Source organism: Nicotiana tabacum, chromosome 20 (assembly GCF_000715075.1).
Source record: "Nicotiana tabacum cultivar K326 chromosome 20, ASM71507v2, whole genome shotgun sequence".
In the NCBI taxonomy this organism is placed as follows: domain Eukaryota; kingdom Viridiplantae; phylum Streptophyta; class Magnoliopsida; order Solanales; family Solanaceae; genus Nicotiana; species Nicotiana tabacum.
The window spans coordinates 36,432,504-36,450,250 of NC_134099.1; the positions used below are offsets into that span (position 1 = coordinate 36,432,504).

At 36.7% G+C, this 17,747-nt stretch overlaps 2 protein-coding genes across 5 annotated transcripts; one reads left to right on the plus strand and one right to left on the minus strand.

The window, feature by feature from the left end:
• Positions 1-10,088: 10,088 nt before the first annotated feature.
• On the plus strand, positions 10,089-14,247 carry LOC107813503 (protein PLASTID REDOX INSENSITIVE 2, chloroplastic-like). 4 transcript variants are annotated; one of them, XM_016638776.2, is made up of 3 exons: positions 10,089-10,330; positions 10,881-10,979; positions 14,003-14,247. In XM_016638776.2, the coding sequence occupies exons 1-3, from the start codon at positions 10,130-10,132 to the stop codon at positions 14,198-14,200; spliced, it is 498 nt and encodes a 165-aa protein (XP_016494262.1). In that variant the 5' UTR covers positions 10,089-10,129; the 3' UTR covers positions 14,201-14,247. The 4 variants fall into 4 exon arrangements, with proteins under 4 accessions (XP_016494262.1, XP_075097077.1, XP_016494263.1 ...); XM_075240976.1 differs by having other exon boundaries at positions 14,028-14,247; XM_016638777.2 differs by having other exon boundaries at positions 10,890-10,979.
• A 139-nt stretch (positions 14,248-14,386) lies between these two features.
• LOC107813502 (uncharacterized) lies at positions 14,387-15,909 on the minus strand. The gene is made up of 3 exons (XM_016638775.2): positions 15,438-15,909; positions 15,209-15,333; positions 14,387-14,745 (listed from the first exon to the last, which is right to left on the minus strand). The coding sequence occupies exons 1-3, from the start codon at positions 15,700-15,702 to the stop codon at positions 14,629-14,631; spliced, it is 507 nt and encodes a 168-aa protein (XP_016494261.1). The 5' UTR covers positions 15,703-15,909; the 3' UTR covers positions 14,387-14,628.
• Between the last annotated feature and the right edge of the window lie 1,838 nt (positions 15,910-17,747).

Genomic DNA, 17,747 nt, shown 5'->3' on the forward strand with positions numbered 1-17,747 from the left:
TGGACATATTTACCTCGGCATCCCCAGAAGGCTGAATCTGGACTACAATCGGATTAAAGGTGACTATTGGCTTCTTTGGATCGTCGCCTTCTATGATCAAATCGATCGATCCCTTGGGGTCCCAATCACCCTCTATTTCAATCATGTGAACATCTCCACCCTTGTGGTTTGGCAGAGGGTTATTGCGGATATTCGGAGCAGTCTCCTTTGCCACAATAATCTTGTTATCAATTAGGGCCTGGATCTTGTCTTTCAGGGAGCGATATTCGTCGATGGTATGTCCTTTCATGCCGGAATGGTATGCACAAGATTTGTTTGGGTTGACCTATTGAGAAGGGTTCTCAGGGGTTATGGCAGAGATAGGGGTGACATAACCAGCAGCTTTGAGCCTTTCGTACAACTGGTCAATGGGTTCAGCAATGGTAGTATACTGTTTGGGAGGTCTTCAGTTAAAATTTGGTCGAAGTCTAGGAAAGTTTTGACGTGTGGGAGGCGATTGATAGTGGGATGGTTGAGCATTTTAGGCTTGGTAGACATGTGCAGGTTGGGAATATCTTGGTGAGGTAGGTTGATATGTGGGAGATGGAGGTGATTGATAAGTGGGTGGTGGAGTTTGGTAAGAGGGTGAGGGTGCCTGGTAGTTCGGAGTAGGCTGATATATGAGTGGAGGCATTGGATAGGTTTGGTATTTGATAGGGGATTTGGTTCTCTGTGCCACCATTACGGCGCCTACATCCCTTTTCTTGGACGTACCACCAGACTGTAAAGCCATATTGGTGGCTTGTAAGGCTTTAAAGTTTGTAACCATACCACTTTTGATGCCTTCTTCGATCCTTTCTCCCAGCTTGATGATGTCAGAAAATTTATGGTTCTCAATCAACATTAGCCTTTCATAATACTGCGGATCCTGAGATCGGACAAAAAACTTGTTCATTTGCTCCTCCTTTAAAGCAGATCTGACCTTAGCAGCTTCTGATCTCTAGCAGTAGCATACTCACGGAATGTTTCCATGGGCTTCTTCTTTAGGTTCTGGATGTAGAACACATCTGGTGCATTTTCTGTGTTGAACCTGAATTTGTCCATAAAGTCGGATGACATACTCACCCAGTTCGACCATTTCTTCGGTTCTTGGCTAATGTACCAAGACAGAGCATATCCTTTCAGACTCCTCATGAAAAGTTTCATGCGGATCCTCTCGTCCTTTCCTACCCCGACCAGCTTGTCACAGTATGTTCTCAAATGAACTTTTGGATCCCTTGTACCATCAAATATCTCGAACTTAGGAGGTTTGTACCCCTCGGGCAGTTCGACATCGGGTTGTATGCAAAGATCTTCGTAGTTCAACCCTTCAATCCCCTTAATTCCTTCGACGCCCTGAATTCGGCTAGTCAATTTCTTGAGTTCTTCAGCCAGATTCCTAATAAGCAAGTTTTTATTATCAGACTCGGGTGTGCTTGAGATGGGTTGGGTGGAGTGTGGCATGGTTTCCACATAGATGGGGGTGTTATGATGGGTGTGAAAGTGGTCATTTGTGGAGTTTTGGGGTTCCGGGATGGGTAGTGGAGTATTGTTGGAAGTGTGGCAGGTGTTGCAGTGACGGTGAGGAGCGGGATGGTTTAGTGGCTTTGGTATATTTTGTGGAGGTGTGGGGTCTTGAGCATTTAGGAAGTTGACATCTGGAGTGGTGAGGGAAAATGACAAATTCGCCAGATTCCGAACTTGATCAAGTTCCTCCTGGAGCTTCAACAGTTTCTGCTCGAGTTGGGATGCACTTTCTTTGGAAACCTAAGTACCATGAGTGACCTCTACCCGTTCAGTTAAGTTTTCCTTTCTGGTGTTGTTTAAATCTTCCATCTTCCCTTTATTCTTGTTTCTGATAGGACTAAGAGGAGGAGTGGGTGGAAGGGCCCCTAGATCTCGTTGAATAGGATGATGATGCCAGAGTGCATGACCTAACCTTTGGGGAGGGGAATAATAAAAACAAAAACAAAGAATAAAACAAAAGGTAACCAAGTTAGTGAGGATCATAAAAAGTATTGCAGTATTTAAATACATAGTGCGGGAATTTAAATCGTGTCCTAATTTGGGGACCTCTTTGTGTCCGAGGTAGGCCTAGCGACAAATTGATTTGGAGAACTTAAGATGCTAAATGCCTCATTTTATTGATAAAAAGTAGACGAATCCCAAATTGACACTAAATAAACAGGAAAATGAAAAATCACTAATGGTCGTTGGCCTTATTACATCTTCTAAAGCAAAAAAGGAAAACTCAATCTACTTGGTCCCAGAAAGACCTTCCCCAAACTCGACATCTTTGGCTCCATCGAACAGCTTCACTAACTCGCGAAGTCCCAGCAACAGGTAATCTCTGGCTAGGTGTCCGCCCTCGTTTCCTTCAGCATTCTGGAAATCCTCAATTCTTTTGAGAAATTTCCTTTCGAACTCTACTAAACCCCGCTCCAAGTATCCCAGTCGCTTGTTGGCACTGATTACCATGTCTTTCCACTCTTCAATCAGCCTTTGGTGGGCTTCTTGTATCTCACGGTGCTCACTTTCACATTCTCAAATCCTCTTGCGCAGTTGATTGTATTTGACCTGTGCCTCGACCCTCTTGTTTATGATCCTGTGGCCCCTAGCAAGTCCTGGCTGACCCAGACCATCGTGATTAGATTCTAACTAGCCTGAATAGTAGGGAGCACAACCAGCGTGGTATCTGTCTGGTTTGATAGTATCTCTTCCTATGATGATCTTGTAATGCCACATATGCTGAGCTTGGTACTTATAAGGCTGTCATCAGCTTGGAAGTCGGCCCGGAAGTGACTCCTCTTGTCGACCCTTGGTATAACCTGCTTCCTACCATCCTGTCTCATAACTCGATGAGGGACATAAGGGTAGGTTCCTCTCAGACCGATCAATATCAGAAACGGCGCGTCCCTAGATCGAGCGATAAACTCATCGGTAGGGAACCATTCGAACATCCATTGTATTTGATCCTCAGTTAGGTTTTCAAACATCTCTAACCATCCCTTGGTGTCTTTTGGCTGGGCGAACATGTTAGGCATGTAATTCATCCGCCTTGGATGATGGAAAGCTATATGATCATCCCAGTCCCTTCACTGAATCTCTTGCCGGTATTCACCCCTTTGGAGGTGTTTTACGAGCTAGAGCTGGAGTAGCAAATTGCAGCCCTCGAAGTATCCGGCTCCTTGTTGACATTTCTCCAAGGCTCGGTATATCTCTGCAATGATCATGGGCATTATGTTGAATGGTTGCCCACCAATTCCCTCCATCATAGTTTTAGTTACCATTGTCAGCCTGGTATGGATCTTTGCTTTCTTCATTGGAAACACTATCAACCCCAGGAAACATAAATACAAAGACCCTTCGGTGAATATGCCCTAATGATGTGATGGAAAATTCGTCAGGATAGGTACGGTAGGACTTGCTGTGACCGTACCTCTCATACAAGTAATCGAAGGGGATATAAGATTCCTTCAGGCATGTCAGTTTTGGATTTTTCTTCAGACCTATCATTTTGAGAAAACCCATGCCCTTGCGGTTCTCAGGCATTAACAATCCCAGTGTTTCCCATGGTATATCGGCCAATCCTCCTATTTCTTCTAGCAAGGGTGTCATTTCAATATCACCAAAGCGGAATAAAGCCCTCTCATAGTCCCAGAACAAAGTAGCAGCTTCTATGATCTTGTTGTTGGGTTGAATCTCCAGGAGAGAAGGTAGATTTCCTAGGTATTTCCGGACAAGAGTTTGATCACTGGAATGAAGATCCTCCCACCAACTTAGCAATTTTGGGTGGATGTTGGTGACCATGCCGAATCTGGGGATTTCGTGCCTCATATTTCTGCAAGACAAAAGGGTTAGGCCTTACTCCCACTAGACTCGACTATTAAATACTAATAATTGGCATAAAACATTTAGTTCTCCAAATAAATGCACAAAACGTGGTAGGGTCTGTTTGGGTTTTAGGAAAACCCAGTGGACTTTGGACAAGGCTATCTTAAAGAGTCATTATGCGGATAACATTACTGACTCGGCTAGGTTTGACCATGATGCATGCACAATTAAACATAGTAAGGTTTTTATAGGGTTTTAGACTGGTACCCTTGAGCAGACAACTCAAGAGAGAAAGGCGCGGAACCGTCGACTATACCATTGATCGACTAGTTTTACCGTAAATATGCCTTCGCCGGATTTAGGGGGTGATAACATCGGAAGATCACAACCACTCATTATAAGCGTTGCTATGGTATTTTGTTTGGCACACGTGGAATATGATGTTGAAAACATGTTTATGCAATAACTAAAGCAGGTTGTCATGTATTTGCACGTTGAGAAAGCAGTAAATACAACAGTTCTTCATAATTTAAAGCAGTAATAAAGAAAAGTAGTAAAGGAAAGTAGTAAAAGAAATAAAGGAAAGAACAAAAAGATAAGTCAGTTTTGTAGTTAAAAAGGGGAATTGAATGCTTAAAGATATTAAACAAATAAAGGCATATAAAGAAAATGTCAAGACACAGTAATAGTCTAAAATGGTAAAAGTCTAAAAGGTCCCCAGCGGAGTCGCCATGCTGTCGCACCCCTTTTTTCCTCGCGGAATCGGGTTCATGACATTTGGTAGGGCAACTCATTCCCTTTTGGGGATTTGGGTTTGAATTGAAGAATTGCCACCTAATGATTAAGGTGCATTAGGACACCAAGAGGGTTTTGATTTGAGTAACCAGAGATTGGGTAAGGGCTTGAAATTATCCCAAGGGGAAGGTATTAGGCACCCCTCAGGATCCACTAGTGTGGTTCCCGACCAGACTATTGTTGTGACTTTAGGTGAAAATAACATGTAAGCGAATGAAACTTCAAATAAGAGGGGATTTTCACATAACGGTTGAAAAATAAACAAAGTTGGAAAGAACTAAAAGAAAGCTGATATTTTTTAAAGACATAGTCTAAAATCTTTAGAAGAAATAAAGAAACAAAGGGAAAGGGGGTCCTAGGTTTATTAATAATATGGATCACCCCACACAATGCCTGGTAATCACTCCTCAATGAGGGGCTACACGTGACATTATCGCGTGGTCATCATATCCATATCTACCCTTTCCCACTCGTTAAGGTATTTTAAAGTGCGGAATGGTCTCATTTACTTATTGCATGCTATTACCCATCCCAATCCTATCAGTCCCGGAGGCATTTAGGACTACTAATCCTAAAGGGGAGGGGTATTATGCTTATTTTTAGTTTCAAAGGAAAACTTCTAAGGCGACACACAAAACATGTATAGCAAATTTGGGGAAAGCACATAACAAGCAAAAAGGGCCCAGATACACCTCCTTTAAACAAAGAAGCACATAATTAGAATGACTTACACATACTGTTTAGGGCCTGATTAAATACTAACATGAGAGGACTTAAAGGTTGAGGCAGACTGATTTAATACATAATTCAGATAAGAAGCCCGAATCAGGCCTGCCTGCTAGTTGTAGTTAATAGAACAGATTCAGTTTATAACTTTACCCTAAGGCTTGCCTAAATGTTGGGCAAGGATCCTATGGGCATGACATCTACTGAATTCAGAAAGCAATGAAATAATAAGGTCTAAAAAATAACTGATATGGTAGTAAAAAAGAAAAGGCCAGTTTAACGAAGGTTATAAGTTCTGTAACTAATGGTACTTATTATTACTGGTTTTAGCTCGATACGTGAATAAAGCAATTCAGATTCGTTTAAGGATTCCTATAGACATGCTTTCTACGCATAGTTGATTTTAAGCCTTTTGTAGACATAGTAAAAAAATGCAGAAGCTTTATAGACATGATATCTAAATGCATAAGACTGGTTTTAACCTATAAACATGGTATCTAACTGGCAGAAAAACCTATGAGCATGATATCTAGATGCAACATTTGTTTAAAACCTATGAGCATAATATCTATACGAATGTAGTAATCCTATGATCATGATTTCTATGCGAAAATGGACATTCTGAATCCCTTATAAACATGCTTTCTATATGCATTTGAATGTGTAGAATTCAGAAATACCTATAGACATGGTATCTATGTGAGAATGTAGAATTTAGAATGACCTGTAAGCATAGTATCTACGTGAGAATGCAGAATTCAGAATGACCTATAGGCATGGCATCTACCCTTTGCATACGTAGTTACCCGCCCTTTTCACTAACCATCCCCAAAAGTTTATTACAACTTATTACAGCACAGAATAAAGTAAAAAAAATACATCAGAAAATATAAAAGTAGAACCAAAGGAGAGCCTGATTCAGACTTCATGTCTGAAATATGAGGTAAACTAACTCTAAGAGATCATGATACAAAGCTTTTCTCCCATTTGAATGTGTCAAAGTTCTCTAAGAGACTCAATGGGATTCCGGGCAATGCTCACACCCAAATGTATTGTCATATTAGGACAAGTGCAGTGTGAAAGGGCTAGCCCTCAAGTGTCCAAGTTCAGAAGGAACTCAAAGGGTCCCAAGGCAAGGCTCACAAGAGGGGGGCAGAACTTAAAGACTAAGAAAGTGTGCAAGTGCAGAATAGACTACTAAAGGGGAAAATGAGAGGGAAACAGTTACTAATAAACACACATAGGGGGTTAGGAAAATTATGAAGAGCCTATTGCTTAGGACAGGACAGGCTTCAAGCATGCTCAACAATGGAGGATGCTAGCATACTCTCAAACCTGTCAGAACACATTATTTAGAGGCTAGGATCCCAAGGGATCGAGTTTGATTCATGGACAATAACTTGTAGTATTGCCATGCCTCAAACCATAGCTTAAACACATAGGGGGCAGGGGTTTGGGATTCATACTAGAACAGGCAGAAAGAGATCAGTAGTGTTGAAACATATAGAAACAGTAAGCAGACAGGGATACAAAAGTAGTAAATAAACACATTGTTGTAATGCTAAAAGCTTAAATCAGGACATACCAGTTTTCAAAGAAGCAAGTAAAGAAAAGCAAGCAGTAGGTCTTATAAACAGGCCACAGTACAAGCAACAAGAAAGAATATTTTCTTTCGAGTGTAAGTGTAAGTTCAGAAAGACTATGAGTGGTGGTGTGTTTGTGTCAATGAAGAGCAAGTATTTGTAGTGTGAAGAACAGGCAGAAACAAGGTAAGAAAATAATTAAGGAACTGAATATCAATTAAAATCAATCAATACAAGACTTCCTTTAATCAAGGAATTCAGACTTAAACGGTAAAAGCTATTTAGGGAAAGAAATCAAATAAACATCTTGTGCAAAGTAGGCAATTAGGGGTAAATATATAGGGGTTTTAATTAAGGCAAGAATTTTGAAATACACGGTTAAAATAAATAAGGTAAGGATCCCCCAGAAGGCAGTAAATCAAAGGGTAAGAGATTATGTAAGTATTTGTCCATAAATGAACCAGGTCAGAAAAGCTAAGGAAAACTTTTAACGTAAATCGAGTCATAGGGAAATCAACAAACAAGGAAAGAAATCAATCAAGCCTATACAGAAGGAAGCCTGAAACTAATCAAAATTTGAAAGCCCTTTAGAAGGGAAGTTCAACACATATAAAGAGTACACAAGTATCAGACATGCGAGGCTGAATTTAGGACAAAGTGAAAGTGTCATGCAATTGCAAAATAAGTAGATAGTAGACTACAGGATCATGGTAGTCACCTAGGTTAGCACTGTAAAAGACAGATAGTATCAAATAGCATACAAAAGGTCCAGTGTAAAAGACCTTAGAAGAGTTTAGCAAAAGTCAGAATCATATGAAAGACAAAGATTTCAAAACTCAGTTCAGAGACTCGAAATAGGTCTACAGGAGTTAGGGTTCTTGAAATAAAACCCGTTTCAAGCAAATCACATAGCCAATGGTTTCCAAACTCGGAAGAAACCCCAAATTCTAGGGTTTCTACCATCAATCGTGTGCAGAGATGAGAGGACAAGTAATCAAGTCGAAACAGGTTCAGAGGTTTCAGAAAGGAACTGAGCCCTTTAACATGTTCCTTTAGTAACAGAAACTCATTAGAAACATAGTAGAAGAGTAACATGCGAAACACAGTATAAGAGCTCAAAGAAAACATAGTAGAAGAAACTAATAACAAACATAGTAGAAGAAAACTAATCAGAACACTGTAAAGGAACTAAAAAAAATATGGTAGAGGAAACTGATAAGAACATGGTAGCAGAAGCTTAACGAGAACACAGTAGAAGAAACATAGTAGAAGAAACACACAGGAGAAAAAAAAATCAGATAGATATCTAAAAACCCTAGATCGGAAAATAACGGGTTTGAAAGCATAACTATTGAAAAAATATCAGAAAATCATTTAAAAGCTTAGGGAAAGCATAGATCTGGAACAGATCTAAAGAGATCAGAAAAACCTCAAAAGCTAGGGTTTTCAGAGGAACCCAAACAGTGAGAAAAGCTTGGATCTAAGCGAGAGGAGTCAAGGCCAGGCTCGAAACAGACATGGCTTGCCGGAGATGGCCGTAAAGCTTGAATCAACAGAGGTCTGGACCCAGATCTTCATGGTCAAGTCATGAAACTTCAGTAACCAAACGTGAGGAGCCATAAGAGGCTGGTAGGTGGTTAGACCACCATGGATTCTGGCTAGGAGGTGGCGGAGAAGGCGAGTGGAGCTCATCGGAGCGGAGGGGAAGGGGAAAGGTTATAGAAAGAACCAGAGATATATAGAGAGAGAAGAGAGTTGGTTGAGTGAGGAAATGAGCGGGGTTTGGGGAGGGGGGGGGGGAGGTTTGGGTTTAATTTGGTAAGAGTGAATTTGGGCCGTTGATCAATTTTGATCAACGACCAAGATTTAATCCGGTTTGGGTCGGGTAGATTTAGGGATTGGGATTGGGCTTGGGTCTTTGGGCTGGTTTAATTTGGGTTGGGGTTTGGTGTAATATAGGTTAGATTATAAAGCCAAATTTGGTTATAAGTTAAATAACCCATTTTCCCCATTTAATTTATAAAAATAGTAAATGAATTTCTGAAATCAAATTGAAAGTGCTAAAATAGTTTATAATATAAAATTAACAATTTAAAAAGCTAAGCCCTATTTTATAAACACGAGACAAATTTAAAACTAAAAATGGCTAATATTGCAATTATGCAATTTTATCCTTAAAATACCAAATAAATTTGTAAAAAAATATATAAAAAATATCTTAGCCATATTTCAGTGTAAACATGAGACTCCAATAAATGAATCACTAAAATGATAATTTTGGGGATAATTATTGGGGTTTTCTTGATAAAATAGGCCAGTAAATTGATTTAAAAATTCTTGAAAAATTAGAAAAAATAATTGGACCTTGGGACATACCTATATATGCATATACACGCTATTTTGAAAGATATTTTGTACATAAAAATATATAAAAAAAATTGGGTATCAACACTCATTGATTTATCAGTTAAGCCATACCCATTAATTTAATAAATAAAATATCCACATTTAGCAAAATGACACATCGTATTAATACTTTCAAATAAATAATATTAACAGATAAAGCTTTAAAAAATTTAATATTAAACACAAATATCTTTGAAACTTTATTTAAATTTTTATTGCCTATAAAAAACTATCATTTGTTAAACAAATTTATTTTTATTATTTTAAATAAATATTAAAAATAAATATTTTTATATTTAAAATGTGTTCATGTTTGAATATGATTAAACAAATTGAGTGCCAATTGAAAAATTAAATATATGGATATATTATAAAAATAATAAATAAAATAATTTAAAATTATTTTAATTATAAGTAAAATACCTAGGTAAAAATATATTATATACTCCCTCATATAGAAGGTATTATATAAATGAGAGGATTTATAATATCAAAGATATAATAGACTTTTCAAGTAAAAGTATTATAAAATCTGTCCAAGGTGATTTTTGTGATAAATAGAGCAAAGTAAAATAATTTTTATATAATAAAAAAAGGTGACTTTAACACAAAGTTAAATGATTTTTACTTTTTGCTTAATTAACATAAGGTTGAATTAGCACCAACAAAATTTACTCCAGTATATGGGGATTGGGGTGGGCCCGTATTTGCTTCAACTTCTTGTTACTAATTTACTACCACTCTCCTCCCTCCAAAAATCTCTAACAATGGCGCTTAACATTCTAACATTCACCGCTGCAGCAGTTCCATTTCCCTCCAAAATATTTAATCATTCAATCCAACCCAAAATCCCTCTCCAGCTTCACTTCTCAATACCCATCTCAACGAGGCACTTGTCAGTTCCTCAGAGTTCAACACAGCCTCAGAAATATGTCTATCCTGACCCAATCCCTGAATTTGCTGTTGCTGTAACTCATTCTTGCATCATTCACTCTTTATATAACTTAAAATTTAGCCCTTTAACTAGAAAAATAATACTACTCATTACTGTAATCTAACTCGCGGTTTGTTTGTGGGATAGTTTATTGAAGGAAAATTTGTTTACATGTACTATTAGAAAGAAATGAGCCCCAATAGAGTAGTAGTAATTAGTTTGAAATTTAATTGTATTTTTTTGACGGGTTTAAGTTATGAGTAGTTTTTTTGATGGGTTTAAGTTATGCATCAGTATAGTTTCACCTATTACAGAAGATTGCTTTCCATTTTCTTAAGGTTACCAATATTGTATAGAGAATTACTTCCAGTTACCTTTTACTAAATGACTTGATGGAATAAATTTTCACTTGCGCAGAACTTATATATAGTTTTTATTTGTTAATATTGATTGACATCTTTAATTGGGATCCCCTATGTGCCTTTAAAAGATAGCATATTCATTAATGCACCTAACTAGTTTGGAATTGAGTTTTAATTTGTCACTATTTAATGTTGATTGATTTATTTAGCTGCGAAATGTAGGAGACACAGAAGTTCAAGACTGAGCTATTGAAGAAGCTGTCAAAAGAAAAGGAGACATTTGGGGACGAGCTTGATGATGTTGTTAGTGTTTGTGCTGAGGTAAGGCTTTCTAGTGGCACTTCTCAGTGTTGGGGAAGAATTTCTTTTTCTATATGGTGGTAATAGAATGAGATTTGGTTAAAGTTTAGGAATTGGACATCTCATGATATGTTTAATGAAATGTCTAGGTGAAGATATGTAACTTGCTTTATTTTTTATATTTCTCGTATGTTGGGTCTAATTCATGTTACTTTAGCTGGACTATTTCTAATTGAGTACTTATAATACATGTGTGGTGTTCAGTCAGACCTTTGATTAATTACATCTCTTTTTGATTGATCTCCTCATTTCTGTAATTTTTTTTACGAATGTTTTCTGGTTCGCTTTTGATGCGCGTTTAATGGTAAAAGATTATATTCTTGTGCTTGGTAAATGATAGTTATTGTAGAAGGCATGTATGCTGAACCTTTCTTGAATATGTAAAGATGGACTCCTGTCCTTGCTTTATGTTCCAACATTCGGATTACCATACTAATTGATGAAGAGATCGCAATGTTGCAGTTTAGAAATGTTCTATTCACTAATGTGTAAATTCTTGGTTGATTAAATGTCACGACTGAATTTCATAGTGTTGTTCTAGTGGATTTTCATTTAATTCTGGTTTTAGGCTTTCTACTGAATCATGGTTGCTTATGTTCCAAGATATCTGCTTCGTTCCTCTAGTTGTTGATAGTTTCATGTTCCTTCCCTCAGTGACAGTATGAAGAAAAGATCATACGAAACTGATGGACATGGAACATGAAATCGTCTAATTGCATTAAATATGGCCTAAACTTAAAATTCATTAAAATAAAATGCAATAAACTGGAACTTTGGAAGTGATTACTTGGAAGATCTATCCGTAGTTTTTCTTTGATTTTGCACATACAGCGCTGGATCATTTACTTTAAAGGGACAGATATCAGAGCTTACAGCATGGAAAAGAACAATTTTATCAGTTTTGGTTCGCATATTAGAAGATAACTGCACTTTAAACCAGCTGAACAGGTGCAGTAAGTTCTGCTCGGAGCATGCTGAAGAATTGAGTGGGATTTAGTGTTGAGAGTTCGTCTTTTGCAGTTATAGTCTTTAGAGGATCATGAAGCTCTCTTCCAATTGATCCTACAACAGTGAGGTTTATAGCGGTTTTCGTGGACCTTTTGAAGATTAAAAACCAGAATTTGTGTAACTCCAGAATATAGTCCTCGTTTCATAAAAAATTCGGTTCCATTGGTGCTCTGTGGAGAGCTTAAGAGGAATTACCGCAGATATAGAATTAGCTGGCTGATTTTGGAAACACCTCTAGTGGTCCATAAATCGTGCCATCTAACTTAAATATAACCTCGCGGAGTTAAAATTACAGAACATGTGGAGTAAGCTGTTGTATCATTTTCCTTTTCCTAATATTAGTCTCAGGAGTAAACTCTTTTGCTACCTCTAACTACGTTGAGAATACTTGTGTAAAAACTTACTTTTATCTGGTTTTCACTTGTTAGTTTTTAAGGATGAGATGACTTTACTCCACCAGATATGATTAGGTGTAACTGACTTAGTTTGAATTTGCATTTGCCCCTTACTTTTCTTTGTTTGAACCCATAGACTGTCAAGAATCAGATGTTTCATTTAATGAAGATGAGACTTATAAAAGATATAGTGCCAATTGAGTAATTGACATGAGAAGGAAAGAAAATTCAATATTCTCAACATAATTTGACCTTTTTTCCTAATAGTTTGTCTTTGGTCGCAATAAATTGACATGCTGACAATCTGTCTCAGTATTGAATGTTCTACTTAAATGTGCTGACTTTGATTGGATCTGGAAAAGAGTTTTTGGAAATAGCCTGCTCTTTTTTCATTTTAATATTCTGCCCTTGATCTGTGAAAATTGTGCAAATTTTAGTTGGTTGTTCTTACTTTCTATAGTTGAAGCTATAGTCCTCTTGAGCAAATATTATTTGGGGGAGTTAACTGCTTTTATAGCCTGTTTGGCCAAGCTTATTTTTGGCCAAAAGTGCTTTCTTTTGGCCAAAAGCACTTTTGGCCTCAATTTGAGGTGTTTGGCCAAGCTTTTGGAAGGAAAAAAAGTGCTTTTGAGGAGAAGCAGAAGCAGTTTTGGAGAAGCAGAAAAAAGTAGTTTCTCTCCAAAAGCACTTTTGAGAAAAATACACTTAGAAGCAGTTTTTAAAGCTTGGTCAAACACTAATTGCTGCTCAGAAGTGCTTTTCAAACTAATTAGCCAAACACAAACTGCTTTTCACCAAAAGTACTTTTGAGAAAAGCACTTTTGAAAAAAAGCACTCCTCAAAATAAGCTGATTTTTGCAGCTTGGCCAAACAGGCTATTAGTTAGATTGAGTGAATCCATTCCTTTGTCTGAAATTTCCAGACTATCATAAATATTGCTTGTCATCTTCCGGAGGGGAGTGTTGACATAACTGGTAAAGTTGCTGTCATGTGACCAAGAGGTCACAAATTCGAGCCGTGGAAACAACCTCTTGCAGAAATGCAAGGTAAGACTGCGTACAATAGACCCTTATGGTCTGGCTCTTCCCCGGAACCCGCATAGCAGAAGCTTAGTGCACCAGGCTGCCTTTTATTTTTTTTTTCTTCCAACTTCAGTTTAACAACTTGGAATGAATAACCTCATAAAACACTATCACGCCCATTATGGTCCTTTCTAGTGAAATAATTGTACTAACTGACATACTTAGCTAGCACACAACTCTTGATCCAAAGGTCATTTAGTGTACTACAGATTTTGTTCAATATAAAATCATGTTTATTTCTACTGATAATCTGACTTGTTACTGATCTGGAAATAGTACAATGATTGATATTTGAAAGAAATATCTGGTACTTGTTACTATAGAAATATAGCAGGGACAGTTTATATCAAGCTGTACTTGGCCTTTTGTGCCACCAACACTGGCATTTTCTAGAATAAACATTTATTATATGATGCTTTTTACTTTCATGAGTATTAAAAGATTATAGAGTTGGTTTGCTATTCTTTAGCTTTAAAGTACCTTCTTTTGTATTAATCAGATTTTTAATGAATTCTTGCACAAAGAATATGGAGGACCCGGGACACTACTGGTGGAGCCTTTTACTGATATGATGGTAGCTCTCAAAGAGAGGAAACTTCCAGGAGCGGCATTGTCTGCGCGAGCATCATTATTGTGGGCTCAAAATTATGTTGATCAGGATTGGGAGACTTGGACCTCAAAACAACTAAGACAATGAAAACCGTCATTTTTTCTTGCATACATGGGTCGATAATCATGGCTAATCTTCAGAGTTGCTTGGTACTGTACTAGTAAAAGGTAGCCGGTATGTGGTGGAATAGTCGAGGTGTGTGTAAGCTGAATCGAACCATCGACATAAAATTACCAAAAAAAAAAAGTAGCCGTGGCTAATCTTGAATCTAGCTTCTGCTCTAGAAAAGAACAATGCTAGAATTCTGGAGAATATGTATTTCCATTATGGGATGTTCTTTCTATCAAGCGGAGTTAGTTTTCCATTCTATTCTATACAAAAGCATTATTGCTCAACATCCCTCATTAACTAGAGTTGTGAATGACAATGGCTGAATGAGAACCACCAACTTCTGTGAGTTCCTTGTTGCGTATCTTTTAGAAGTCCCATTGCCGGTGATCGGATTGCAACCACCATTAGCTACTGGACTCAGAAATACTCTGTAAAGTTGGACGCCATGATTTGAACCTTGCAGCAGCAGCAGCTAAGTTTGTTGCTCCAGGCCTTTGCCTGTGTCCTTCATGTCTCATAGCCTGCAAATGATCAATTTTATGTAAATAGTTAACCTGAATATCATTATATATTAGTCTCTTTCGTGTTTTCAACTCTGCTATTGGTTATTGAATTCTTGGAATATTTCTTTTTCGTTTACTTTTTGATCCCATCCTTAAGTTTCCTTAAATGAATATAGCATTTGTTGCACAAAAGGGATATAAAGCTTGTATATTTAAAAGTGTTTAATTGGCCATGCATTTAAGAACTTCCTCTTTTCCTGTCTAACCTTTCTAAGTAATTGGTGAGATTAGCTTAAATAGAACAGAACAAATATCGAGGATTCATATAGTCGGTTTCAACAAGTTAGGGATAAAGGCATAGTTGTGATAGCACCCTTTTCCCTTCTGTGACTGTTCTGTTTCTTGGTAGATAGTAATTTTTAAGAAAGAACAAAATAAAAATAAAATTTACAATTGATTGGTTCAAAATTATTACTCCTACCTTGTTCTTATCTGATTCAGATTTTCCAGCTTCAAGTTCACAACTTGACCTCTGATTTTCTTGCAACTCTGGTTGGTTCTTCTTCATCTTTGCATGTTTCTTTGCTCTCAATACCTTCATCACCTCTGTAAATAGAACACCACAAACTTTATTAACATCAAGAAAAGAATAACTAACAAAAGGTTTTGCAGCAAAAGTTGTGAACTTGAACAAAGAACTAGATACATACCTTGAGTTGTAACAAGTCTATAAGCTCTGCCAAGAACTAGAGTATCCGTTGGCCGGAGAAGCTTAACACGGGTGAAACGAACAGTTTTATCGTCGGAATTATCATCGGAGGAGGAGATAGGAAGAGGAATAATGAGAGAAACATAATGACCAGGGTTCATTTTCATAACCTCACTAGCAGTCATAGGCCAATACATCCTATCTATTTTTCCATTAGGATGTTGTATTACTAATGCTGCTGCATCTACAGCCTGACAATTACCCATTTTTGTTTTCCTTTTTTTTTCTTCCAAATATAATGATCTTTCTTTGACTCCTAAGATGAGAGAAAAGAAGAAGGGATAAGAAGGGAGGAGGAAGGAAAGAAGGATATGAAATAGACAAGAGTCTTTTTCCAACTAGTAGTACCCAACCCCCTTCTTTGAGAATGGTAAAATAGGTCTCACTCAAGCTAGCACAGCAGTCCCCTCCTCTCTCTATCTATTCCTAACTAATTTATATAGTTATATATGCCACCTAAAAAGATAATTTTAAAAAGTTTTAAGTTATATGCATGGATAGTGACGAAGCAAATGGTTTTTTCCATGTTACTAAATCATGATTATTGGAGTATAAGCTTTTAATTGTAATTGGCTTTTAAGTGATCTTAGTGCCACAAAAAATTTGATGGAAGATTTTTTCAATTATTATTTTTTTTTACTTTTTTCCGAAATCAGCATTTGTTCATAAAATATTCAATTTTCACTTGAAGATGCATTTTAAAAATTTTCGAAAATTTGAAAAACTGCAAAAAAACTGTTTTTCAAAATTTTCACTCAAATCACTCACAAAATTTCAAAAACAACCCAAACTGAAATTTATGTCCAAACACAACTCTAAATTTCAAATACCATTTTCACTTGAAAAATTTTTTCACCATTTTTTTGAATTTTACAATTCTTATGTCCAAACGCCTACTTAATTACCACTAACAAGTGTTGTGAGATGAAGGTGATTCCTTCACCATCAGCTAGCTAGAGGTTTTCGGTTTGAGTCTTGAGAATGAAGATCTCCTGTTAGGAAGTTTAATTAGCCATATACTATGCGAATCCGATTAGTTGGGACAATGGATTGTAGAAACTGAATTGTTAAACTAAAAAGAAAAGGGCAACCTTAATTTATCAATTAATTTTGCACTAGTTTGGACTAGTTATATTAATCTTCTAGTATTGTGAAGATTCATGAGATTTTTATGAGTTTCATAATCATTTTTGCTTAAAGATTCATATAGGCAGAGTTGATTTTTAAGTAACTCAATCGTTTCTTTACATTATCTGTGCCAAAAATAATTACTATACTTTCTTTATTTACGTGTCACATCAATTTTAAACACGGGTAGTTTATACCTCTTCGAAATCCTCGTAATCCATCTGAAACTTTTGCTAGGTGATCTTATTATATATTATAGTAACACTCAAATTGCATTATATTAAACCTCAAAGAAACAAATAAATAATATTGGTAAGATTAAGAAAACGAATCAAATTGACGTCATCAACAGTAGCTGCCGGCAGAGTCCTAAAAAACAGGTAGGGCTGCCACGTGGTTCAACGGCGAGGGGCCGGGATCTTGGACGGCCATGCTCGGCGGTGTCGACGGGGTCAAGATTTGAATTTCTTTTAAGAAGGGAAAATTTTTCCATCATCAAACAAAAAAATAAAAATAAATAAATAAATAGATAGATAGTAACATGAATAATAATGATATTTATAGGTCAATGCCTAGATATCAATGAAAAATGATTGAGAAAAACAAATCAAGGCGTGTATCTGAGATTCTATTGTCGCCCCATCTAACTTCTACTACTACTTAACCCCTATTCCCTTCAGATTACCTAAACTCCTTTGGCTACATTCCCAAAACACTTGACCTTTTTATTCTTTTGGACAATTTTTTTTAAAAAAAAATCTTTTGGACCTGATTTTCGATATTTGCATTGGTTCATATTAATTTGGATTCGCTTTCTTGTTAAAGGAAAGTTGCTTTTATCGAGGCTTTTTTCATTTCAGAACTCTAATTTGAACATCAGTTAAGAGAGTAGAAAGATCTTATTCATTTCATTACAACTCTTTTGGTGATTTAGATAATATATTTGCTGGTAAAATTATAATTTTACTTGTCATAAAAAATTATATTTTGAAATGTTGTTATCGATAAAAACTATACGTGTATAGTGTGTTATTATTATGCCTGTATTTGTAAATAATGATTCTGGAAATTAGAACGTTAACTTATAAACGTAAATATAAATAAAATAGAAATTAATTCGAGT

Excerpts from the sequence above, each read along its gene's own strand:
- LOC107813503 (XM_016638776.2), top strand. The coding sequence starts at position 10,130 with ATGGCGCTTAACATTCTAACATTCACCGCTGCAGCAGTTCCATTTCCC. Across the intron at positions 10,331-10,880 it reads TCCCTGAATTTGCTGTTGCT|GAGACACAGAAGTTCAAGAC; the intron begins GTAACTCATTCT and ends TGCGAAATGTAG. Across the intron at positions 10,980-14,002 it reads TTGTTAGTGTTTGTGCTGAG|ATTTTTAATGAATTCTTGCA; the intron begins GTAAGGCTTTCT and ends TGTATTAATCAG.
- LOC107813502 (XM_016638775.2), bottom strand. The coding sequence starts at position 15,702 with ATGGGTAATTGTCAGGCTGTAGATGCAGCAGCATTAGTAATACAACAT. Across the intron at positions 15,334-15,437 it reads TAGACTTGTTACAACTCAAG|AGGTGATGAAGGTATTGAGA; the intron begins GTATGTATCTAG and ends TTCTATTTACAG. Across the intron at positions 14,746-15,208 it reads CTGAATCAGATAAGAACAAG|GCTATGAGACATGAAGGACA; the intron begins GTAGGAGTAATA and ends GATCATTTGCAG.